The sequence below is a fragment of the Miniopterus natalensis genome, chromosome 10 (assembly GCF_054644295.1).
Source record: "Miniopterus natalensis isolate mMinNat1 chromosome 10, mMinNat1.hap1, whole genome shotgun sequence".
Classification (NCBI taxonomy): domain Eukaryota; kingdom Metazoa; phylum Chordata; class Mammalia; order Chiroptera; family Miniopteridae; genus Miniopterus; species Miniopterus natalensis.
In genome coordinates this window covers 46,249,037-46,276,175 of record NC_142090.1, presented here as the reverse complement: position 1 = coordinate 46,276,175, position 27,139 = coordinate 46,249,037, and the positions used below count along the sequence as shown (strand labels likewise).

Sequence of the window (27,139 nt, the reverse complement as noted above, 5' to 3'; positions counted from 1 at the left end):
ACCTCCAAAGATTTAAAATCCTTTAGGGGGGAAAATTATAAGCAACAAAACAGGCTGATTTTGGCTCAGTATCATGTTTACAGAAATATCAGCTCTAAATAATAAAAATTGTATAGTCTTTAGAATAAGGCATTTCCAAAACACACTGGCCCAAATTCTTGAAATGATTAATACTTTTCCTTATACACTGAGTAGTCCACACTGACAAGAAAGTCCTGTGATCCACGAGGGTCAGTAACACTGAAAAGGCTTCTAACTTCTGAATTTGACCAACAAGTTAAAGGGCCCTGATGTCAACAAAGCAGGGAATGGAAAGCAAGAAAGTCACTAGAGAGGTTACCTGAGCCGATTCATTTATGAATGAATGTGGCAAGAAGGGCAGACATTATCTGGATGTCAGCCTTGCCAGTCCTTTGTGAGAAAAAGGTAAATGACAACAAAACAAACCAACAATGGGGGTTTTTACAAGGAAGCAAAACCCTGGGGCCTGACCTTGTTCAGCCCATCTCCTAACAGTGTAACACCAGGTTCAGAGTGAAGGCCTTAAGACATCCTCAAAATGTCAACTAACAGAATATTGAGGTTTAAAGGAACTTTGAGATCCCTGAGTTCAATTCAGTATATTTTAAGAATACCAGGAAGTTAACTAACATTTGACAAGGGAGCCAAGAATACTTAATGAGGAAAAGACAGGGTTTTCAATAAACGCTGCTGAAACAGTTGGATATTCACTTGTAAAAGAATGAAACTGGACCCATATCTTATACCACTCACAAAAGTTAACTCAAAATGGATTAAAAGACTTAGGTTAGACGTGAAACCATAAAACTTCTAGAAGAAAACAGAAATAAAGTTCCTTGACATGGGTCTTGGTAATAACTTTTTTATATGGCACCTAAAGCACAAGCAACAACAAAAATAAAGCAAGTGAGACTGCATCAAACTAAAAAGCTTCTGCACAGCAAAGGAAACCATCAACAAAGTGGTAAGACAACTTATGGAATGAGAAAAAATAATTTCAAATCATATATCTTATAAGGAGTTAATATCCAAAATAGATAAAGAACTCATATGCCCTAGTCAATGTGGCTCAGTTGGCTAGGACACTGAGGTGTTGCCAGTTCAATTCCTGGTCTGGGCACATGCCAGGGTTGTGGGCTCGAGAGGAGCCAGCCTATCGATGCTCTCACATCGATGTTTCTCTATCTCTCCTTCTCCCTTCCTCTCTCTCTCAAAATCAATTAAAAAAAAAAAATCTTTAAAAAGAAAAAAAAAGAACTTATACAACTCAATAGCAAAAAAACAACCCAATTAAAAATGGGCAAAGGATCCAATTAGATACTTCCTTGAAGATATACAAAAGACTAATAGGAAAATGTTCAAAATCATTAGTCATTAGGGAAATGCAAATTAAAATTACAATGAGATATAACCTCACAGGTTAGAATGGCATCAACAAAGACAAGAGATAACTAATGCTGCTGTGGGTGTGGAGAAAAGGGAAGCCTTGTACATGGTTGGAGGGAAAGTAAATTGATGCAGCCACTATGGAAAACAGTATAAAGGAGCCTCAAAAAATAAAAAATAGAACTACCATATGACCCAGCAATTCTACTTCTGGAAATATATCCAAAGGAAACAACACTAATTTGAAAAGATAGCTGCACCTTTCATGTTCATGGCAGCATTATTTACAATAGCCAAGACATGGAAACCACCTAAGTGTCCATCGGTAGATGAATGGATAAAGAACTTGTGGACCATACTTACAATGGAATATTTAATCAGCCATAAAAAAATTAATCCTACCATTTATGACATCATGAATGGACCTAAAGGCACTATGCTAAGTGAAATAAGTCAGAGAAAGTCAAATACTGTATGATCTCACTTATATGTGGAACCTTTTCTAAAAAACCCAAACTCATAAAAAAGGAGATCAGACTTGTGGTTACCAGAGGCAAAGGGTAGGGGGGAGGTAAACTGAAGGAAGATGATAAAAGGTACAAATTTTTTCCAATTATAAGATAAATAAATACTAGGGATATAATAAGTAGGGATGACTACAGTTAACACTACTGTATGATAAATAGAAAATTTGTTTAAAAAGTAAATCCTAAGAGCTCTTATCATAAGGAGAAATTTTTTCTATTTTATTTTTAAAAAAATTTTTAATTCTCACCTAAGGACATGTTTTTATTGATTTTAGAGAGAGAGGAAGAGAGGGGGAGGGGGGAGGGGGAAGAGAGACAGAGATAAAAACATCAAGAAGTTGCCTCCCAATCTGTTGCCTCCAGTACGCACCCTATGGATCAAACCCGCAACCTAGGTATGTGCCCTGACCAGGAATCAAACCCACAACCTTTTGGTGTACAGGATGACACTCCAGTCCACTGAGCCACACCAGCCTGGGCTCCTTTTTTATTTTTATTGTATTTGTGGTAGGCAGTTAGACAGACTTGAGCACAGCAAAGACGATGGGCTAGATACAAAAGGTCACCAGGGTGGAACACCCTGGGTGCCTATCAGACAATTGTAGGGTGGGACCTCATCCCCAGGGTGACTTTTCTTCCCCTAGCACATTGCTAGTCATGTGGTTTGGATCCCCTGACTTTTCATATGGCTGGTCATTAGGTTTCGACCCCCTGACCTTTCCTCCCTAGAGATAACATCTAGGCCTCAGTTCTGCTTCAGCTCCAGGCCCAGAAAAGCAGCAAAACCAGGCAAGTGATGCCATGGCTGACCTCACGACCAGCTGCATTGACTACTGACCCCTCTGCCCTGGTGCCAATCAATCAGTGGAGACAGGACCCTGAAAGGGAACACCTGGAAAGCTGCTGTATTCTATTGAGATCTTCCCCTGGAACCTCCCTTAAAAACCCCACCCTTAAAACCCTCAGGAAGGTAGACCCAGCACCTCTCCTTCACCCTCCCAGAAACACACCCATGCCTTTCCCTTCCTCCTCCCCCTCCCCATCTCCCCAGGCACATCACCTTTACCTTCCTCACTTCTAAGCTCCAAGGGACCTTCCTTTGTCTCTATAACTTGTTTCCTAAGCCCATTTCTTCTACGAATTACTTCTTCTACCTGTGTGATTTTCTAAATAAATGTTCTCTTATAGTTTGAGTCTTGGCTCTGAATTCTTTCCTAGCCAGAACTCAAGTACCAAGGTTGCTGAGCCCAAGTCAGGTCTGACCTCACTGGTCTAACACCTGGTACTGTTCTCACTGCCACCAACAAACCTATATAAAATTAATGTTAGCTGAACATACTGGTGATCATTCCACAATACATGTAAATCAAACCATCATGCTGTACGTCTTAAACTTATACAGTCATGTCAATTATTTTTCAATAAAACTGGGAGAAAAAGAATGCCAAGAAGTATGTAGTAAATTATAAAAGCATATCAAAAACGGATATAATTAAAATATACTTGAATTGGTTATCAGGGAAAATCACACTACCAAGAAAAGGAGCACAAGGGATTTAAAACATTTTTAAATAAATACTTCTCAGCTTGGCACCCTTGTCATCCTTTCTAAGTCTTGGTTTCCTTGTCTGGTGCCTATTCACTGGGCTACTGAACAAACTGTACATAATCCTTAGCCCATGTGTGGCACACAGTAAGCCCTCAATTACTGTAAGCCACTGTTCAATTATGTTTTAAACACTGTTTAGTAAGGGTTAGTGGAATACATATTCCATTTTGGAATTTCTACATTGAGGGCAATAGCATAAATAAACTGAAATGGAATAACTCTGGAATGTGTTTTCTGTTCTAATATGTGAGTAGAAGCCCTGGTCTTCCTGGATTTCATACAACTCTTAAAACAAATAGGAAAACACAATTCTCCACAGGATTCCTATCTGATCCCACAGCTCCTTGCAGCTTTGTCAACTCCCCTGGATTCACCAGAAGGTTCTCATAAACTTTGAGAGTGGCCTGGTTCTGAAAATAAAAATCTTCTCTACCCTCATGCCCTTCCTCTCCCCTTATTGCCCCTGCAGGGAGCAAAAACGTGCAAACTCAGGATACTAACAGCAGCCATATCTACAACCAGCACTGTCCCCAGAGCCTGAGACTATTACCAAGGTTCTTTGGCTCAAAGGGTAAATTTCCTACAAGAACAGGCAAAATAGGCAAGGAAGGTCAGTTTTAGCTAAATGTCCCCTAAAGCATTTGTGTTTTACATCTCCCACTTGAGTGATTACTAATCTCAGAGCTCTCTCACCTCCTCTCTTCCAGTCCTCAAAACAGATTTTCAAGGAAGGATCTGATCTCCAGTAAGACTGATAAGGACCAAGTGGGACTCCTCCCTAGAGGAGTACAGCTGGGTACAAAATTTAAACCTGTGATTCTCAATGCTAGCTGCATATCGGAATTACAGATGCTCCTTGACTTACAATAGGGTTACATCCAAATAAGCCTACTGTCAATTGAAAATATCAGAAGTCAAAAATGCATTTAATACACCTACCAAACATCATAGCTTAGCCTGGCCTACCTTAATCTTGCTCAAAACACATTTGCCTACAGTTGGGCAAAGTCAACTAACACAAGCCTATTTTATAATTAAGTGTTGAATATGTCATGTAATTTATAGAATACTATACTAAAAGTGAAAAACAGAATGGCCGGTTGATTACCTACCATTAATGTACACAGCTGAAAGCACACTGACCCTAAAGAATGTTTGAAGCACTAAACAAACAACAACAAAATGCTGCTAGTCAGGAAAAAGATCAAAATTCAAAATTCAAAGTACAGTTCCCACTGAGTGTGTATTGCTTATGGATCATACCATTATAAATCAAGAACTGTGTACCTGTGGAGCTTTTTAAACTACACCTGAATCAAAATGTCATGTGGGAGCCCCCTACGTAGTTTTGATACTGAATCAAAATGTCATGTGGGAGCCCCCTAGGTAGTTTTTAAAAGCTCCGGGGGTGATTCTGATATCTAGGAAACATTGAGAACTACTACTTTGAATCAGTCATTGGCACAAAGATAGGGCAGGCATTTAGGAAGGACCAAAGGGACTTTCTGGTACCCCAAATTTATGCCAGCCTGGCAGCTGCCAATCATAAAGCCTACTCTTCATCCCTGTCCCATACTCCAAGTTACAGAGGCAGCTATGCAGGTCTGGGACTGGGAAGACTACATTGCTAAGGACAAAGTTTGGGAGGTCACAGACTTGTAAGCAGTCCAACTGAGTCACAAATTTGACTCTGCGCACAGGAAGCCAAACCAAGAAAAGGAAACACAATCAGTGATATTCACATTGTCTATAATAACCCCACAGCAGCCTGTGCATGATGAGTAGTCAATAAATACTTATTGGATCAATAAATAACAAACAGGAGCTTAAACTTCTAATTACTTTTCATTGGGATAAAGTTAACTGCTTTTGAAAAGCTCTGTTGGGAATCAAATTACAGCAGAAGCAAAAGTGAACAAAGGGCGGTGAGACAAAACTCAACAAAGGACATTCCAACTAACTCTACTAATTATAGAAACAAAAATTGAAAAGTCTTGGGGAATACTTTATTTGAACTCTATGGTGGTAAAGTGCTGACACAGTCGTAAAAACTAGAAGATGCCTACCATAAAATCTAGTCTCCCTTTTCTCCTCAGTAACAGAACTCCAGTTTTACTTAGGACAGCTATGCACCAGCTAAATGACATTTCCCAGCCTTCCAGCTAGGAATGGCCATATTGACCATGGTTTGGTAAATGTGATACAATGAAAAGTTTTATATGGTGCTAATGGGAGTCTCCTCAAAGGGAAAGAGAATCGATTATTCCTGCATCCTGTTGCCTAGAGCCACCTTGAGCGGAATGTGAGGGCTACTTCCTAGGAATGGCACAGATAACTAGGACTTGGGAGGCCACCCCACCAAACCCGGACCTTCTAGCTCTGGACCTCCCAAAACTAATCCTAACTGATACAATGACCATAACTGGGAAGTTCATGAAGTTGTAAAAACATAAAAGGCAGTAATCCAAAATACAGTCTTTGTAATACAAACATGGATACGCTGCGCAGCACATGAGTGCTATAGTTTAGACGTTTGTATACATTCATTATCACATTTAATCCTCACAACATTCCCAGGAGGTAGATATTATCCTTATGTTGCAGGTGATGTAACAAAGGTTCACAGAGTTTAATAGTTTTCATAAAGTCAAAAGCTAATAACAACTGGACCTAGAGATCCAATCAGAATCCAAAACCCATCCTCTTTCCACTAATCATGTTGAATCTGCAAGAAAAACTCTATAAATTTATCTTCAATAGGTATCTAGGTTCTAAAACTAGTGTATAGCCAACAGCTTTGGTTTCAAGGAGAAGACTAGCCATTTTTGCTTTCAACAGCGTCCTTTTTTTCCTTTTTCAAAGTAAACAGCACTCAGTAAATAATAAATATTAGTTCCCTTTTAATATAATTGCCCTTTTAACTTTACATGAACATTTCACACGATGTAACTATTCTATTTAATTGTAAATTGTTCTGTTAAACAGAAAAGAACCAACAACAAATAAAAAATTAGTCCTAGCCCTGGCCTGTGTGGCTCAGCTGGTTGGAGCATCATCCCATACACTGAAAGGCTGCAGGTTTGATTCCTAGTCAGGGCACATGCCTAGGCTGCCTGTTCAATCACGGGTTGGGGTGCATCCAGGCGGCAACTCCGATTGATGTTTCTCTCTCACATCAATATTTCTCTCCCCCCGCCAGAATCAATGAACATATCCTCGGGTGGTGATTAAAAACAACAATTAGTTCTATATTTCAGTCAGATAAAAAGAAAAAATACATGGGGCCTTAAGGATATTTTCCTTGCCTTGAAAGATGTCTAAGTTCAAATGGAAAAACTTACTAATCAAGTTCATTGAAGAGACACATTCAGGCAGGTGGACCAACACATCTGGTGTGCCCAGGGCTTTCCCAGTTTTAGCACTGAGAGTCCTGCATCTTGGGAACCCCCTAGTCCCAGGAAAACCTGGAGAACTGATCACTCTCTGGCCTCAGGGTACCACATAAATGCATGGTTATGTCTCCAACAAAATGTAATAAAATGTAGGCAGTGTATACTAAATTGGAGGTGAGCATACTATAAAGTATGATTTTAAGATATTTGAGCAGCTAGCAAAAAGAAATTATGCTTAACCGAGAATGTTGCTCAGAAAGTTGCTCAGTTTGTCAAATCCTTCACTGTGATGATATTCAGTATATGCAGCCAGTTAAAAAATGGGCTCCGAACAGCACATACACACTTACACACATTGGATATTTTGTGTACATATAAAATTGAGACACTATATAAGGAAAGAATGAGAAAGGAATCACATTTTATCCAAGAATTTTAAAGTATCTCATCCCTGTGAAAAGTGAAAAAGTCTAATTTTGATGTTTCAGTTTTGTGGCATGACAGGTAAAAAGCTGTCGTAAAAGTCGAAAAAAGAAATCTTAGGGTTAAAGAGCTTGGACTGGGCACATACTCTCAAAGGTCCTTTCCAACTTGAACATTCCATGACTCTGTGACCCCTTTACAGATGAAGTCAGTTCAGATTTACACCATTCCAAAGGTCCAGTTCTGGCTGGTGATGGAGCCTAGACTGTTTATTAGCCATGCTCTCATCTTAGGTATGCTTAGAAACACTCAGAACCAAAGGAGTATATGGTGAGCATGGAGAGATAAATGACACATTTCACCTCATGTGGGGTATTTTACTTAGTTTAGATCATAAACAGATAAACTGGCCTCTAGTTTAAAAGAAGGACTTTGAGCCCACAAATTCCTTAACCTGTCATTAGGTATTTCAACCATAAAATTGCACAACATTCTGAATATACATAGCAGTTGTTTCCATGAACTCTCTAAACAAGCCAAAAAAATGATCACAGTAACTTGAAAAGAGGACAAACATCTTTGTAGTTTGAAGGTCCTTCAAAATTCAGAAAACAAGTTTCATAACAAATTATTGCTGTTGTCCAGTTGTCCAAGCATTGGGTCTTGTAAGCAAAACAAGCCCATAGTTGTTTAAAGAGGGCCAATGAAAGCTTTGTGTTTTTCTAATCTGACTTTATTCTTACCACTGAGATTACAAAAAGTCTACAGGCATTTACTGTTCAATCAATATGTTAGCGCTCCTTAATCTGGAAAGGACCCCAAATAAGATAAACACAAATATCTGATGCCTTCAAGGGGAAAGATGGATTGTTCAAAGTAGCAAGTACATAATGAGTTGTTTTTCAATCATGCTTTTGAATTTATGCTGATTTGTCTATATGCCAGCCCTGTACCTGCACAACCAATGGTACAGACCATTTACAACTGGTTTAGGGGCACAATCTTATGGCTGTGATACAGATCAAGGCTTGCTGACCCATACCACTCTACCTTGGCTACACTGGTACCCCTTTCCAAGGAGAGGCAACAGTGTATATATTCTGCCAAAGGACAGTGCTGCTGTGCTTAGGGACCTTAGACAAATCACTGAAATCTCCAAGGCCCTCAGTTTCCTGTTTCCAAATCTGTAGAATGGGATGAATAATCTCATATACTATATGTCTATAAAATCAAACTAAATATGGTTAAAAATACTTGAAGGAGCCCTGGCCAGGGTGGCTCAGTCATTAGAGCATTGACCTGTGTACCAAAGGGTTGCGGGTTCGATTCCCAGTCAAGAGCACATACCTGGATTCCAAGATGGTGGCTGACTGACTGGAAACTACACTGACACTTTCATACTACAAAACTGAAATTACAACTAAAATATAGAAAAACCATCCTGCCTGGCCGGGCGTGGCTCAGCGGTTGAGCATAGACCTAGGATCCAAGAGATCGGGGTTTGATTCCCGGTCAGGGCACATGCCCGAGTTGCAGGCTGCATTCGATCAATGACTTCCTCATCATTGAAGTTTCTATCTCTCTCTCTCCCTCTTCCTTCCTCTCTCTGAAATCAATAAAGAAATATTTAAAAAAAAAAAAAAAGATCAATGAAACCAAGAGCTGGTTCTCTGAAAGGATAAACAAGATTGATGAAACTAGTCAGACTCATCAAGAAACAGAGAGAGAGAACCCAAATAAACAAAATCAGAAACAAAAGAGGTGAAGTAACAACTGACCCAACAAAAATACAAAGGAGTGTAAGAAAATACTATGAACAACTATATGCCACCAACCTGGACAACCTGGATGAAATGGACGAATTCCTAGAAAAATACAACCTTCCAAAACTCAATCAGGAAGAGTCAGAAAGCCTGAATAGGCCAATAACTGCTGAGGAAGTTGAAGCAGAAATAAGAGGGCTCCCAGCATGCAAAAGTCCTGGCCCTGATGGCTTCACAGGGGAGTTTTATCAAACATTCAAAGAAGAATTAACACCTCCCCTCCTCAAACTATTTCAAAAAAATCCAAGAAGAAGGAACACCCAAACTCTTTTTATGAGGCAAGCTTAGCCTAATTACAAAACCAGATAAAAATTCACAACAAAGAAAGAGAATTACAGGCCAATATCCCTGATGAACATAGATGCTAAAATCCTCAACAAAATATTAGCAAATCAGATCCAGCAATATATTAAAAAGTTCATACACCATGACCAAGTGGGATTTATTCCAGGGATGCAAGGCTGGTACAATATTCTCAAATCAATAAACATGATGCATCACATAAACAAACTAAAAGACAAAAATTACATGAACATATCAATAGATTCAGAAAAAGCATTCGATAAAATCCAACACCCATTTTGATAAAAACCCTCAGCAAAGTGGGAATAGAAGAATCATACCTCAACATAATAAAGGCCATATATGACAAACCTACAGCCAACATCATACTCAATGGGCAAAAACTAAACCACTTCCCCTAAGAACAGGAACAAGACAGGGGTTTCCACTTTCACCACTTTAATCAACATAGTACTGGAAGTCCTAGCCACAGGGGTCAGACAAGAAGAAAATATAAAAGGCATCCAAATTGGAAAGGAGGAAACAAAACTGTCACTATTTGCAGATTACATGATATTGTACATAGAAAATCCTAAAGACTCCACCAAAAAACTACCAGATTTAATAAATGAATTCAGGAAGCCAGCAGGATACAAAATTAACACCCAGAAATCAATGGCATTTTTATACACCAATAATAAACTCTCAGAAAGAGAAACTAAAATAACAGTCCCATTTACCAATGCAACTAAAAAATAAGATACCTAGGAATAAACTTAACCAAAGATATAAAACACCTGTACTCGGAAAACTATGGGACACTGAAAAAAGAAATAGAGGAAGATATAAACGAATGGAAAAATATACCCTGTTCATGGACTGAAAGAATTAACATCATTAAAATGTCCATACTACCTAAAGCAATCTATAAATTCAATGCAATCCCTATTAAAATACCAAAAGCACATTTCACAGATCTAGAACAAACACTTCAAAAATTTATATGGTACCAAAAAACACCCCAAATAGCCACAGCAATCTTGAGAAAGAAGAACAAAGTTGGAAGGATGACAATACCAGATATCAAGTTATACTACAAAGCCACTGTAATCAAAACAGCCTGGTCCTGGCACAAGAACAGACTTATAGATCAGTGGAACAGAACAGAGAACCCAGAAACTGACCTACTCCATTCTGGTCAATTAATATTTGACAAACGAGGCAAGAACATACAATGGAGTAAAGACAGTTTCTTCAATAAATGGTAATGGGAAAATTGGACAGGTATATGCAAAAAAATGAAACTAGACCACCAACTTACACCATACACAAAAGTAAATTCAAAATGGATAAAAGACTTAAATGTAAGACATGAAACCATAAAAATCCTAGAGGAAAACAAAGGCAGCAAAATCTCAGACATCTCTCGTAGCAATGTATTTGCTGATATATCTCCTAGGGCAAGAGAAACGAAGGAGAAAATAAACAAATGGGAGTACATCAAAATAAAAACCTTCTGCACAACAAAAGAAACCATCAACAAAACAAAAAGGGAGCCCACTGTACAGGAGAACACATTTGCCAATGACACATCTGATAAAGGGTTAATATCCAAAATATATAAGGAACTCATACAACTTAACAAATGGAAGACAAACAAACCAATTAAAAAATGGGCAAAGGACCTAAACAGACACTTCTCCAAAGAGAACATACAGATGGCCAAGAGACAATAGAAAAACTGCTCAACATCCTAATTATCAGAGAGATGCATATTAAAACCACAATGAGGTGTTACTTCACACCTGTCAGAATGGCTACCATCAACAAATCAAGGGAAGACAAGTGCTGGTGAGGGTGTGGCGAAAAGTGCACCCTAGTATACTGCTGGTGGGAATGCAGACTGGTGCAGCCACTGTGGAAAGCAGTATGGAGTTTCCTCAAAAGATTAAAAGTTGATCTGCCACTTGACCCAGCGATCCCACTTCTAGGAATATATCCTAAGAATCCCGAAACACCAATCACAAAGGATTTATGCACCCCTATGTTCATAGCAGCACAATTTACAATAGCTAAGATCTGGAAACAGCCTAAGGGTCCATCAGATGAGTGGATAAAAAAGCTGTGGCACATTTACACCATGGAATACTATGCAGCTGTAAAAAAAGGATCTTTTATCCTTTGGGACAGCATGGAGGGAACTAGTAAGTATTACACTAAGTGAAATAAGCCAGTCAGAGAAAATCAAGTACCACATGATCTCACCTATATGTGGAATACAATAAACAAAATAAACTGATAAACAAAATGGAGACACAAAAGCATGGAACAGACTGAGGGATCTCGGAGGGAAGGTGAGGAGGGGAGAGTGGGCGGGGAAGAGATTAATCAAAGAACTTACACGTTTAGAAGCATAACCCATGGACACAGACACTGGTCTGGGAAAGGCCTGAGGGTGGGGTGGATTCGGGGTAGAGGGGATCAATGAGGGTAAAAAGAGGACATCTGTAATATTTTCAACAATAAAGAAACTTAAAATAATAATAATAATGAGATACCACTTCACATCCTCTAGGGTGGAATTTAATGAATTAAATGTGGATAAATTGGAATTGAATTGATTGTATAATGATGAAGCTGCTGTGGAAAATAGTTTGGCAAGTCCTCAAACCACTCCTAAGTATCTACCCAAGAAAAATTAAAACATAATCCACACAAAACTTGTACCCAGATATTCACAGCAGCATTATTTATAATAACCAAAAAGTAGAAACAACCCAAATGCTTATTGACTGATAAATGATTAAAACATGGCATGTCAATAAAATAAAATATTATTTGTAAGATAATATTTTACAATCTGTAAAAAATAAATAAATAAATAAGAGCAAATACCTGGCCCCAGTCAGGGCTTGTGCGGGAGGTAACCAATCGATGTGTCTCTCTCACATTGATGTTTCTCTCTCTTTCTTTCTCTTTCTCTCTCTCTTCCCCCCTCCACTCTTTCTAAAAAAAAAAAAAAAAAAAATAGGAAAATATATCAAGTGGGGATTAACAAAAAAAAGAAAATGCTTGAAAGAACTTTGTAAACTATAAAGTTATAATACATTACTTAACCAGCTGAGTTGGCAAAAGACTATATCTCCGCAATAACAAAACTGCCCCCTAAGGAAATATTTATAATACACAATAAATAGCTATTAAATTAAAAAGACAACCCATGTAAAGCACTATAAATTATAGATAGGTAGAATCCTTTAGTTTTATAGCAGTTAGAATGGTGTATTACTTGAACCTCATGCTGGAAATCACATAGGTGATTCTTTTAATGCTCACTTTATACATGCCCTCAAAAGCCTTCAGGACAAAGGTGCTTGTTAACCATTAACTACGTGCAAGCGCAAGTTCATTTCCCCAATACTTCAATGAAAACACATTTTTACTTGTACGCATTTCAATCTAAAATGCCCAGACCAAACAGCCCTCCAGCTACAGCCATATTCTAATTTACATAAAGAGTGAAATGAAATGGGGAAAAAAAACCACCATTATCCACAGCTATCTACCACTACAAAGAAAAAGCAGAATGAAACAAAATTAATGCAAATAGTACTTTTCCAAAGAATGACAAAAATGTTCTTAAAAATCCCGTTTCCCAAACTCACAAATACCCAAAGTAACAAAAACACCCTTTTCAAACACAACGATGACTGTAACAATAAAGCACAACCAAAACCCTTTGATGGAATACTTCTATTAAAATGTCCTTCACACATTTATAACTGGACTAATTTTAAAATTAAATTTTGCAATAAAATATCTATACTGTTTAATATAATTTGGAACTGTCAGTGAAAATAAGGGTATGAGAAATACACTAAACATTTTCATCTCTTGGAGACTTACCAAAATTCCTGCAGCAGGAAAGCCTGCAAATATAATGAAATAAAGTCTTTAAAAATTGTGACTATATTTTAATTTGTTTAAAAGTTTTCACTGAAGTCAACATCTCCCTTAAATTCTTGTTTTAAAGAAGTACACTTGTCCTAAATTTTCTCTAACAGACCTAATATTTTCCTGCAACAAAATCAGACTACTGTGGGATATAGGCAATCCTTTCTTTTTTAAAGATTACATAATTTCTTTCTAAAAGACATCGGTGTCTGAAGCAAAATCAATATAACTGAAACTGAAATGAAACTGCTTGATATCCATTTTTAACAAATATGGAAATTATTCTTACTTTCAGAGAGCTGTATGCCAGGATTAACTTTCTCCATAAATTTATCAGAATTACGTTAAATAGCAAACACTTCATGTTAAGCGAAAGTAAACCAGGTGAGTCATATTGTAACATACACAGGACAACCTGCAGTAAAGGCAAGTACAAGAACTAAATGACGTTTTAAAGCTTAACTTTCCTCATTCTCTTAATACATATTTTCCAGGTTCAACTGAAGTGTGATGATGCATCAGACTCCGGAGCCTGTGGAAGCGAATTTATCTCAACTACCAGAATCCTAGCGATTTCTACTCAAGGGGTGGGGGAGGGACACGTATCTGAATACCTGTTTTGAACAGCCTGCCATAATACCCAATTTACCAACCAACCAACCAACCACAGTACAGAAAACTCAAGAAAGCACCGGCTTCCACCACCCCGGCCCACCATGCTCCATTCTTTTACTCCGCATTTCCATTCCTTGGTTAATTTTCAAGATAAAAGAGGAGAAACCTGTGGGAATGGATTTTTAGAAGATAAATATTACAGATAAAACAGAAATAAGTTGCTCCAAGAAACCCATTCATTTACATACAACCAAAAGACGATACGCCCACGAGTATTCCGGTCAGTGAAGATGCAACCTATGATTTGCGAAGAAGATGGGATCTAAAACAAATCCCAGAGACGGTTTCTTTCCCAAGGGAAAAAATAATAATAACGTGGCTCTTCACCCAGGCAGCTTTAGACGCGGGCTCCGCAACTCGCGAGGTGCGGAAATTCAAACGAAGCCCTGGCGCTCACAAGTGCAGCATCTCCACTAGGAGGCAGGACGCGGGACCGAATCCCACGCACAGCCTGCGCTACTCGGCCGAGTCCACACAGCCCCAGGCCAGGGTCCCACCCGGACACCGAGGAGAAAGCAGCTGCGCGACGAAAACGAACAGGGGACGGAAGAAGCCGCCTCGCGCGAGACCCCAGAGGGCGCGCGGCGCTGGGGCGGCTGGGGGCGCAGTGCGGGCTGGGGGCGGGGGCCGCGGGCTCACCTAGCGCCTGGGACCGCAGGACGCGCGCGCCGGTTCCGCTGCCTCCGCCGCTCCTCCGCGCCGAGACACAGCGCCCCCGCGCCGCGGGAGTGGCCGTAGCGGCAGGTGCTCGGGTTCCTCCGCCCCCGGCTCCGTCGAGCCGGCTCCTCCGCAGGAGCCAGCAGCTGCAAGCAGCGCCTTAGCGCTCGCCGCCTCACCATCCTTGGAGCGAGCCTGTGTCGAGCCCGCGGCTCGCCCGGCGCCCCGGGGCGCGCGGGGCCCAGGCCCCAGCTGGGTTCACTCCACGTTGTCCGGTCCCTCACCCACTGTGACCTTCAAATCTGGTAGCCTTGCCAGCGTCAGCCTGGCGCTGGCAGCGGCTCCGGCCTTTACAAAGATGGCCGCCCCCGTGGACCCCGACGCTGAGGCCATCTTGGTTAAGAGGGCGCCTCGGGGCGTGCATTAGCCCCACTCCCGACCCCGCCCGAGCCCCAGGCGCACTCCGCTGGAGCCCGAAGACCACTTGGTTACGTACGGGTGCTAAACCAAAAGCCAACTCTCAGTTCGCAGGAACACCTTCCTAGGCACCATCCGTAATTGCTAAAACTGAGACCGTGGCGGCCTCTGGCAGCCTGCGCAACCAGTAGCTAAGCACTTGGCGGCAGCATGCTTGTAACCTAGGGCGCCGCGAGCCTGGTGCTGAAGAAACTGAACGGCAATTGAAGTTTACAGTAGGTATTGAATAATAGTGGCAGCACTGACTCGTCAGTGTGCTCATTATCCTTTAAAATGATGTCAGCCTTCTGGTACACATGGTTCTCATCAAAATTTACTTTAAAATTTTTTTCAGGATAAGAGCATAAAATTGTGATTCTGAGTTTCTCCCAGGATTTTATTTTTTAACTGCAGGATGAGATTGTGTGTTTCAAGAAATAATTTAAGTATAGTCAAACCAGAATAGAATTCAACAATGGTTGGTTGGGCAAAAAGATTCCTCCATAAAGTCATCTGGGGTGTGACCACCCGCTAGAAAGAAATGCCCTCTGAATAAAATGTTAAATTAAAAAAGAAATGCCCTCTACATGGGGCTTGAGTTTATTGGCAAAAAGGAAAGAAATACAGGTCCCAAAATGCAGATATGACTGCTGGAAAAGGCAAACCAAACTAATTTGCATTTTGAAAGTGAACCTGACTGAGTAATACTGTAGAAATGTAAAAAAGACTATGCTTGGTGTGACCCTTTGCCCCTCAAGCTAGCTTGCAGTTGTTGCTGACTCTCTTGAACTTAAATGTGATTAAGAACTGCTTGCGCCTGAATGGGGCAAAGACTGCACTGGCTGAATGGTGCCGGAGGTGCAGCAACAATCAAAACAAAACAGCGATACAAACCCAAAGGGTATGATGTTACTTGGCTAAGGAACTTTAAAAAGATGCCCTTTGTTCCTTTCACCCCAATTATTTATTATGAAAATTTTCAAAAATACAGAAAATAGGCATGTTTTTTAACTAGGATACTGTCTATGGCCAAGTATTGCATTTGCTTATTATGCTTAAGAAACAATTTGAAATGTTCACTAGATAACTATTTTCTTTTTTTATGTTTTTATTTATTTTTAGAGAGAGAGGAAGGGAGAGGGGGAGAGAGAGAAACATCAATTGTTTGCCTCCCACACACACGAGACAAGGGCAGGGAGAACCTGCAACCCAGGTACCTGTCCTTTGGGTCCACGGGCCAACTCTCTAACCACTGAGCCAAACTGGACAGGGCTTTTATTTTGGAAAGAGCAGTTTTTAACACCACATTGAGGCTATAATTGAGCTGTATTAAACAGTAATGTTTATGCTTTCTTAACTCCTGGAATACATAAACTTAATGGATTATGTTGGAATCTCTACTAAACCTGCCTTTTAAAGTTCAATGATTGAGTTTTTTTCTAGACAATGAAAAGAAGCCGTTCCGTATAATAATTTATATCACTCCAGACAAAACCTCTAGCTTGTCATGCTTCCCAGTGCAGAACAAAATGAACACTGCACCCTCTGCAGTTTACTCATGGTTTAATTTTAGATCCTGACCTGCTGAACTGGGTTTTATTTGTCCTTTCCTTTTATGCATCCCTAGGAAGTCAGGAACTCAGCAGATAATGGTAACTATTTGTCCTTTAAGTTATTTAATTTTTAAATGTTAATTAATGCTATAAAGAAGAGGTACAAGTTTACACAATTCCTCAAAAGTGACCAGTCAGTGTAACTTTTTTCTGGAGACTAGAATTAAATAAGATTATTTTCATACTTCACAAAATATTAGGTGCTACTTAAACTCCTTCTGGAAAACCACATTTAAAAACAATTTCAGCATAATAGCTCCCATGTTTTAAGTAAGTTCTGTAATCAGTACTGTTCTTCTAGCTACAGGCCTAAAGGGACAGAGGTCTGAAGTAATATGTGACTTGTTACTAGAGGATTTCCGTTCAATTCATATTTATAGCAGCATCTGTGGAAGTCACTTAAATACTGTGTTCACCTCCAGTTTAATCAAAAGTTGTTTTTCTGTCCATTAAGAATCTATAGATAACTCCAAATAGCAATAGGAAGAATCTTGGAAAGTTAAATTGTACTCTGTGCCCTACCATTCTCTACTAGGTACTCTTTGACCTTGGAAAATACCCCTTTCACCTCCCAGTTCCCTCACTCCTACCGTCCAAAATGACTCTATAAGTTTCTGTGGCCATTTTTAGTTGTAACATTTGGAGGCTCTATAAAAAAGGCTTTGGGGAAAATATATGAAGATAGGGTGCTGATTATGTTACCGGACAAGACTGATCCCAGAGAGGGTCTGCCTCAGGCTGGCTGGTAGTGTGTGGGTTCTTGACTGTGCAGGAAAAATTTCACAAGAGTCCAAGTGATTTTGAGAGAATAATTGAAGCTGGGGACAGTGAAACAAAGGAAGGGCTTAAGGTAGAAGAAGCAACAGGACAGCCTAGGAGGGGCTGCTTTGGCTCATTAGAAACATTATAGAAAAGAAGTGGGCCACGTGGGCTGTTGAACTCACTAAGAAGTAAAAGTCACATTGACAGAAGGGAGCCAAGGTGGGGCTGTTGTTAGCTCACTGGAAAGTCAGAGTAAAGGGGGCCTTAGAGAAGTTCAGGGGAGTAGCCTGGGATGCGCTGTTGCTTCCCGCTGCTCCCCTGGTTGCAAGTCTGGTGGGGGCGTGCTTAGAGAGAGGAAAGGGGGGGGCATGGATCGGTTACCTTCCATAGGCACCCCAACTTGGGATTGAACCCTCAACCTAGGTATGTGCCCTGACCAGGATGAACCTGCCACCTTTTGGTGCACAGGATGACACTCCAACCAACTAAGCCACACGACCCAGGGTAGGATTTCCTTCCTTTTTTGAGACTGAATAATATTTCACTGTATGTATATACCACATTTTATTTATTCAGTTATCCATTGATGAATACATGTGGGTTACTTCCACCTCTTAGCTATTGTGCATAGTAGTGCTATGAACATGCGTGTTCAACTATCTCTTTGAAACCCTGCTTTCAGTTCTTTTAGTTGTATACCCAGAAGTGGGATTTCTGGATCATATGTGAATTCTAATTTAATTTTTTGAGGAACCTCCATACTGTTTCCATAGTGGCTGCATCATTTTACAATGCCATCAACAGTGCACAAGGGTTCAAATTTCTCCACATCCTTGCCAAACCTGTTATTTTTCTGGGTTGTTTTTATTTTTTAAGAGTAGCCATCCTGATGATTGTGAAGTGATAACTCATTATGGTTTTGATTTGCATTTCCATGATGATTATCGATGTTGAACATCTTATTCTTGTTAGCCACTTCTACACAATTTTTGGAGGCATGTCTAGTCAAGCCCTTTACCCATTCTTTAATTGGGTTATTTGATTTTTTGTTGAATTGTAAAATTTTTTATATATCCTGGATATTAACCCCTTATCAGATATATGATTTACAAATATTTTCTTCCATTCTGTAGGTTACCTTTTCACTTTGTTGAGTGTGTCTTTTGAATGTGAAAAGTTTTTTTAAGTTTGATATAACCCCATTTGTCTATTCTTGCTGTGTTACCTGTGCTTTTGGTATTATATCCAAGATTATTGCCAAGCTCAATGTCATGAAACGTTCCTGTTTTCTTCTAGGAGTTCCTTAGTTATAGGTCACCACCTGTTTTTGTATGGCCCATGAGCTAAGAATGACCTTTATAGTTTTACATAGTTGGGGGGGGGGGGGAGGGAGTCAAAAGAAAAATAATATTTTGTGACAACTGAAAATTATGTAAAATTCAAATTTCAGTGTCCATAAATAAAGTTTTGTTGGCACAGCCACATTCATTCATTTACATGTTGTCTATGACTGATTTTACACTGTAAGGGCAGGACTGAGTATTTGTGACAGAGACATATAACTCACAAAGCGTAAAAAACTTACTTCTGACTTGAAAGAAAAAATTTGCTGACTTCTGTGTTAGGCTACTTTTTCTTCTAGTCTCTTAGTATCTGAGATGGGCCAGAAAAGGAAAGGTAAAGTATAGAGTCAGATACTTAAAAATAAAAATTGTATTCTACCTGAAGGAAAGGGATATTTAAGAAAAAGTTCCCCAAACCTTCTCTACTTTTTAAAAGCATAATTAATAGCCAAGGGAAATTCTTTATTGAGTCAGATTATGTCACCTTACAGCAGTGGCTTCTGAAGTGGGTTGCCCCAACCCAGTGGGTATTAAAAAAAATAGAACTTCTATCTGTTTTACTTTCTGATTTTGAGTTTCATAATGAACATGTATCAGTACATTAGAACATTATAAAATTTATAAACAAACATATATAGGTGAGATATTTTTATGGCATTCACAAAAATATTTGGAGATCACTACAGATCTCCCAATTAAAGGATGGTGTTAGCAACTGGAGGAGGCAGCTGATCCAAGGAAATGAGTGAAAATTAAACCGCTTTGCTTCTTAAGAGTAATTTCACACACAGTAGTTGTGAGGGCATACTTTGAATTTCATCTAGCATTTATCAGACTAGAAAATATAGACTAACTAGATACAGTATTTCAGTTATGGGAAAAGTAATATTTTTTTTTTACTGATAGTTTTTTGTTTTGTTTTTCTGTAAGTTTGTACCTTTGACCACCTACCTAAATTTTTTTTTAAGATTCCACATATAAGTGAGATTATGCAGTATTTGTCTTTCTCTGTCTGACTTAGTTCACTTAGCATTTTGCACTCAAGATCCATTCATGTTGTCACAAATGGTAAGATTTCCTCATTTTTTACAGCCGAATAATATTCTGTTGTATATATGTACCACAGCTTCGTTATCCATTCACCCATCGAAGGACTCTTAGGTTTTCTCCATGTCTTGGTGATTTTAAATAGTGCTGCTATAAACATGGGGGCATTTTGAGTTAGTGTTTTCATTTTCTATTTTATTTTTTTAATCTAAAAGATTCAGGTGAAAGGCAAAATCTAAGCTCCAGATAGTTAAACTCAGTAAGTAATGCTGATTGGTTTGATAATTTTAAAAACAGGAATTCTAGCTTCTTAGATATAGTGCTTTCCATGTGGATTAATAGCTACAAAAATACAGGAGAGAACTTCAAAAGTGGAGAGATTAAGATGAGTCTGCCATTGTTAATATATATTCTACCTGGAAAATAATCAGGTATCTGATTATCTGTAGACTGAGTAACTAAGGAGGATTACTTGTCCTAGCCCTTCCCGTCTGCCCTTGAATTCCCATGTCCTCTGCCACAAACATCTGCATGACATCTGCATGCTTCCAATTTGGGGACAAAGAATACTGCTCTCTGTGGTAAACTGAAGAATTCTCCCTTCCCCCTAAGATATCTACCTGCTAATCCCCAGTATCTATAAATGTTATTTTATATGGCAAAAGAGACTGCAGATATTATTATTTTTTTAAATATATCTTTATTGATTTCAGAGAGAGGAAAGGAGAGGGAGAGAGAGAGATAGAAACATCAATGATGAGAGAGCCATTGATCGAGCCCATAACCCGGGCATTGCCCTGACCGGGAATCGAACCCTGATTGCCTAGATCCTAGGTCGACACTCAACCGCTGAGCCACGCCTGGCCAGGCTGCAGATATTATTAAATTAAGGATCTTGAGGTGGGGAGAGTAACCTGGATTATCCAAGAGGGCTCTAAATGTAATCACAAGGTCCTTATAAGAGGGAGGCAAGGAAGTCAAAGGAAAAAAGGCAATATGGTAATAGCTACAGAGACTGAAGTGATGCAGCCACAGCCAAAGAATGTGGGGAGCCTCTAGAACAGGGGTGGGGAACATCTGGCCAGCAAAATCATTTGGTATGGCCCTGCCACGGCAACTGCAGGTGGGACTCAAAATTCAGTAAATCTAGGAGCTATTTTCGTAGCTAGTTTTTAAGTTGATCATTTTATATGGCCCGCGAATAATATTATAAATGTCCAAATGGCCCTGGGCAAAAAAAAAGGTTACCCACCCCTGCTCTAGAGGTTGGAACAGGCAAGGAATGGATTCTCCCCCAGAGCCTCTAAAAGGAACCAATCCTGCCAACACCTTGGCTTTAGCCCGGTAAAACTGATTTAGGCTTAAGGCCTCAAGAACTGTAAGAAAACAAATATGTGTTGTTTTAACTGACCAAATTTATGGTAACGTGTTACAGCAGCAATAGAAAACAAATACACTCTCTTTTAAGCAGTCTTTGAAGTCTGGTGACAATATATATAAAACATTTGTCAAGTTAGCATAACATTAATGAATGGACACAGGACTATAGATATAGGCTCCATACTGTGACTTCTAGGTGAGCTCTGAGAGACCAAATTCTCGGGACTTACAGGATCAGTTTTCCTGGTTGGTGCTAGCAGTAGTGATTGGAGGCTTCTGAGAAAGGAGCAGAGGACCTAGTGTTGACAGAGATTGCTTCTGGTCCTGTCGAGAACAAGTCATTAACTGCCCTAACCCTCTGTGAAGTCAATCTACATGACCACTAAGGTCCCCTCCCATTCTAAAATTCTGAGCTGTTGCAAAACATATTTTACCTTTCAATTTCACCTTCCCATGTTACTGCTATTACAGTCTCTCTCCAGCCTACCTACCCAGCCTCCCTCTCCACCACAAAGTCTACATATCAACCATAAGCACGTCGAGCTTGTGCACATGTTGTTTCTTCCCCACCTTCACCCCGAGCACTCAGAATTCATCCTCAACACTCAAACCTTAAATCACCGACCTTGAGAAGCTCTCTCATCTTCCCAAAGCAGAGTGGTCATCTTTGCCTTGGTGCTTTTGGAAAACTAAAGCAGTTATCAAATTATAGTTGAATATTTATTTCCATTTCTGTTCCCCAAAATCAGAATGTGAGCTACTCATATGCAAATATTCTGTCAGATTCATATTTATATCTCTAGCACCTACTTCTGTACTTGGCACACAGCAGACACTCATGTTTGTGGACTGAATACACAGATGAATAATTATTCTCTAAATTCTGAGAACCTAGTTGAAGGTGGGCAGGGTGGGGAATGGGAAGGGATGGAGGTAAAGTACAAGAGGACAGGAAATTGATGATTCAGCAAGACATTCAGAGCTCTGGAGGAAAAGTTGAGGCAGATTTGTATGATGATTCAATTCAAAGTTATCCTCAGATACTTATTGTACATGCAATTTAGCATCTCTCCTGACCTTGCTTCAAAGTCAGTTTCTAAGTGGAGTTAACAGTATGAGCTACTTTGCACAGCAATCTGCTGATTAGAAGCTCTTAACTGAGGCAGATGGCAGGAAGCCACACACAATTTGTCAGCGGCTGCATCTTTGCATGCCTCTAGGCAGAGGCTACAACTTTAGAATTTTATGTTAGCTACTTAACAACTGTCCTTCATAGACCATTCTGAGTAACAACTCATAAAACTGTCGCCCTTCAGTTTTCCTTCTTAAGCATAAAAAATACTCCCCCACCCTCACTCCTCGAGTGCTTCAGATATATCTTCCATTTTCTTGATACAAAATACAAAAAACAAACCTACTCAGAAAACCTCCTTTAAGTGGAAATGAGGCTATCATTTCCACACACCTAGAAAGCCTATTAACTCACTTCTCACAATATATAGACGGATGTTAATTTACAGTGTGCCTTTGATCATTATCACTTTTATGATGTAGTCATCTCTGTGTATTCCTTTGCTATTTTATACTATATACCTATGTCAGTTTAGAATTTTACATTTGAGATTCAGCTTACTTTTTTAAAGTACCACTTATTGTACATTTTCCATGTATCAGACACTATGCTAAATGCTTTACAATCCTCATAACAAACTCAGGCACTAAGCATTATTACACCCTTTTTATGGAGGAGGAAGCCGATTTAGAGAAGCTAATTAACTTTCCTGAGGGCACAAGGATAGTGAGATGCGGAGACAAGGCTCAGGCCCACTTCTGTTGGATGGAGAGATCTAATAATTAGATGATCTTCTTACTTGCTTTTTATAACGCTAATGTGACATTATATTGCTTAAGAAATACCATTTAGCAATTAACAATAGTTTGTGGGTGGAAATAAAAAAATGTAATCCTTATTTCCAAAATCAAAATTTCCACAATTTACACTGTGGAAAGCACTGTCTAAAGGCATCCCATTAGGCAATATATATTTACCATCTAGGTGGGTAGAGCTGTGCCCCACTTGTGCTCAGACTTCCCCCAGCATCAAAGCTGATAGTTAACCCTCTTGTAAAACAAACTATTCTCTGTTTCAATTCTTAAAGATAAAGCAAGGCTAGAATCCTAAGGATTCCCTACATGGATCCAGGCGAAACATGAAATAAAGGTTTATCATATACCTGTCTATGTACATTGAGGGGGACATTAGTGGAAATTACAGTGTTCTTTAGAAATTCAGATTAACCTACAACCTCTGTCATGTTCTGTGCTATTAGTAAGATGAAATTTTGATTGTGAATTAGTTTTATTTCTTTTTTAAAAAAAAAAACAAGATTTATATAGTATCCTGCAACCTAGGTCTTCTATGGAAGGATAAGGATTTGTGTGATTTCCAGTGCAATCATAGTGAGCTTAGGGTTTACAGAATGTCCCAGATTTGCAAGGACAGCCTGAGATTCACTCTTGGATTGGCCATGGTTGTTATAAGAAGATACTCAATGCCCAAAGAGCAAAAATCAGACTTCAGTGGTTTCCCAGTTGTCTATGGATAAGCCCAGGTGATTGCATAAAAATCACTGGAAAAGTATGTTTAATGTACAGACAGATGGGCTTCACCCAGGAGAAGTCTTAGTAATAATAACACATATTTATATAGTGTTTACTATGCTCCAGGCACTGTTCTAAGCACTTTACATTTACTCATTTTGCCTGCTCAACAACCCTGTGAGGCAAATATTGTTATCATCACCAGCTATTGATGAAACTAAGGCACATAGAGGTTAAAGGACTTGCCCACTGTCACCTAGCCAGTCAGAAACTGAGCCAGATAACATAAGCTGCCTGGCTTCAGAGTCTGCGCTTTTAACTTCTGTGCTATGGTTCCCCTAATTTGTATGTATAACAGGTGACTCTGATACACAGCAAGGCATGGAAACCCTAACAACCATCAACTGATGTATGAGTCTTCTCTTATAAACTCACACCTGGCTGTCTCTGCATTAGGGTTGGGAACCAACCACCTGAGACCAGCCTATTTTATTTTTTAAATTTCTAGTCATTAGCTATTGCATCCTCTGTTCCATGGAGACTAAATCTGATCCTGGGAAGAAACTTGATTTGGGAGTAATTAAGGTGGTATACTGGATTGTCTCATACAGCTTGGAAGAACTGTTCGTGTGCATCTCTCCCAACCTTGTGTTTGATGATGTTATATTGGTAGCTTGAAATCCACCTTGATGGGAGTTTTAAACCACAGAAATCAGCAGACACTACAAACCAGGGTTTCTTTACCCTAGAGAGCTGCTGGTTACATTTGCCAGCATGCCACTGGATTTATGGCATGATCCCCAGCTTAACCACTGATTGGCTACATTACCTCAGGTACATGTTTTAAATTCTCTAAGCTTCAGTCTTCTCATTTGTAAAAACAGAAGGAATGACAACTGTAGAAGTCAAATGAGATATTTCTTTTGAGATAAATCAAAAGAAATGCAGAGGCATTTGGCATTATTCTGAAGAGATGAATGAAGAGTAGGCACTTGACAAATAGTTTTCCTTTTCTTTCCATTTCCCAATTGCTCCCAAACAATGAAAGACCTCTATCGTGTTTCTCCATGTCTCTTTCCCAAGCTAAATTTTTTTCAATTATTACTCATTTGTCACTGTTTTCAGACCCTTTTTCATATTTCAAGATATATCACACACAGATCACAACTCTAGCCTCCCTTGGGATGTATTGCAGTTATTTCTCTGAGTCCCCAAGAGGCATCTCATTTGTGCTCTCAGTCTGGTCAGCTGCCCTTCCTGCTGCTGCTTGTTCGGCTGTCACCAGCTCTGCTGCTTGTGCCAGACACCCCTCTCACTATGGGAACCATAACTGATATACCAGAGCCCAGTAAAGGCCATAAGTACATATGGAAGATAATCAACCATATGGGAGTAGGAGTGGGAAGACTGCTCCCATATGGTTGATTAGCTTCCACAAGGACCAAAGATGTGTTGCTTAGACCTCAAAACCCCCAAAGTCTTGAAGAATTTTGGTGAAACTACAGTTTAATTATTTTACTCCTGTCTCCTCTCTGTAGAAATCAGTTATTAATTTGAGGGGGGCAGGGGTGATTGCTTGAATCAGAAAAATTCAAACAAACAAAACTTATGCCCAGACCATTTCTTCCTTTAACACTTAAGGCTTTGTAACCAGGCCAGGGTTAGCCATGTGACTCTTCCTTTTGGTTCTGTTCTATCCCAAGAGGCTCATTTGTCCATCAACCAGCCAGGCACAGCAATGCTACCCAAATTCCAGCGGTGAATTCAGATAGACTTAGCCTGGGGTCTCCTATAAAATTTCTCATAAAGTGTGTAGAGTTGGATGTGCAGAATGAAGAGGGAAGATCTCTTCTTCAGGGTAGAACACTGTAGTGTTATAAAAGTTGCCTAAGTGAACCTGGATGGGTAGCTTAATTGGTTAGAGCATTATCCTGATGCACCAAGGTTGCGGGTTCGATCCTTGGTCAGGGTACATTCAAGAATCAACCAATGAATGCATAAATGAGTGGAACAACAAATTGATCTTTCTCTCTCTCAAAAAATCAATAAAAAAATTTAAAAGTTGCCTAAGATGAAATTATTATTTTCAGTCATCACATTATTAATATAAACTGAACTTTCAATTTGCAAAAAGATTGTTTTTAGGTTGCCGTTTAGTCATATCTTCCATTAGTCTTGATATTTGTAAGTTGCTTCTTTGAACATAAAGGGAGAGCCTATACATATGAAATCACCCTAGCCTGTTGAGGGCATTTTGCCTTTCATGTGGCAAAAACATGAGGAAGGTGATAAACTTTTATTGAAAGATATAAGGAAAAAAGTCCTCATGGAAGACTGGACAAATTTTTATCATTTAGGATACAGCAGTAACTCTCCTGGCCCAAAACATCTTTGGTAGCCCAAAGCAATCCAAATGCGAATGCCACCAACCAGTTTCGAGACCCCAAATTTGTCTTTGTTTCTTTCTCTATCTGCTTTTCTATTAACTTTGCTTCTATTTCCCCTTTTGCTGCTGTTTATTTCTACTGCCTTCCTGCTATATCTGGGATGCAAAATGCCCTTAATGTGAATCCGATGGGATCTGAGAGGCACCACATAGTCTGTAGCACACTGTTGGGCAGATTTCTCATGCAGACTATTCACAGGCCACTGCTCTGCCATGACTAGCTGAACAGATGATTTTGGCTAGAATGGCAATTCCTACTCCATTCAGATGTGGCCAACACAATGGGGTCACTTGACAAAAATGTGTTCGTTTATTCAATAGATATTAATTGGTCACCAATTATGTGCCAGATGTTGTTATAGCTGCTAGTGATATACACTAAGTCTCTGCCCACAGGGACCAGTCATTTTAATGGAACAGAAAGACAATAAATAAGTCAAGGAAAATTAATTTAGTGATAAATACTGTTACGTAAAAACAATGTGATGAGACAGAGCAATCCTGGGCTGGGGGCAAGAATTAGATAGAGTTGACAGGGAAGGCCTCTTGAAAAGATAAAATTGAAATTGATACTTGAATATTGAGAAGGAGTTATTTTTGTCAGAATCTCTGCAAGAGCATTCCAGCACATTCCAGAGCATTCTAGCAAAGGCCTGGGTATAGGAATGAGGTCGGTGTTGTGGAACAGAAAGAAGGCTGGGTTGGTGGAACTATTGGGAGTAAGGGGAAGAAATTAGAAGAT

At 39.5% G+C, this 27,139-nt stretch overlaps 1 protein-coding gene across 2 annotated transcripts in view; it reads right to left on the bottom strand.

The window, feature by feature from the left end:
* NAPEPLD (N-acyl phosphatidylethanolamine phospholipase D) overlaps nucleotides 1-14,931 on the bottom strand; it is a 48,927-nt gene extending 33,996 nt beyond the window's left edge. The window contains exon 1 of one of the 2 annotated variants that reach the window (XM_087821110.1): nucleotides 14,732-14,931. In XM_087821110.1, coding sequence (XP_087677236.1) covers nucleotides 14,732-14,931 — 200 coding nt within the window. Of the gene's footprint in view, nucleotides 1-13,369; nucleotides 13,388-14,731 lie in introns of those variants that run through there. The other variant, XM_087821109.1, reaches the window with a different exon arrangement.
* Nucleotides 14,932-27,139: the final 12,208 nt, after the last annotated feature.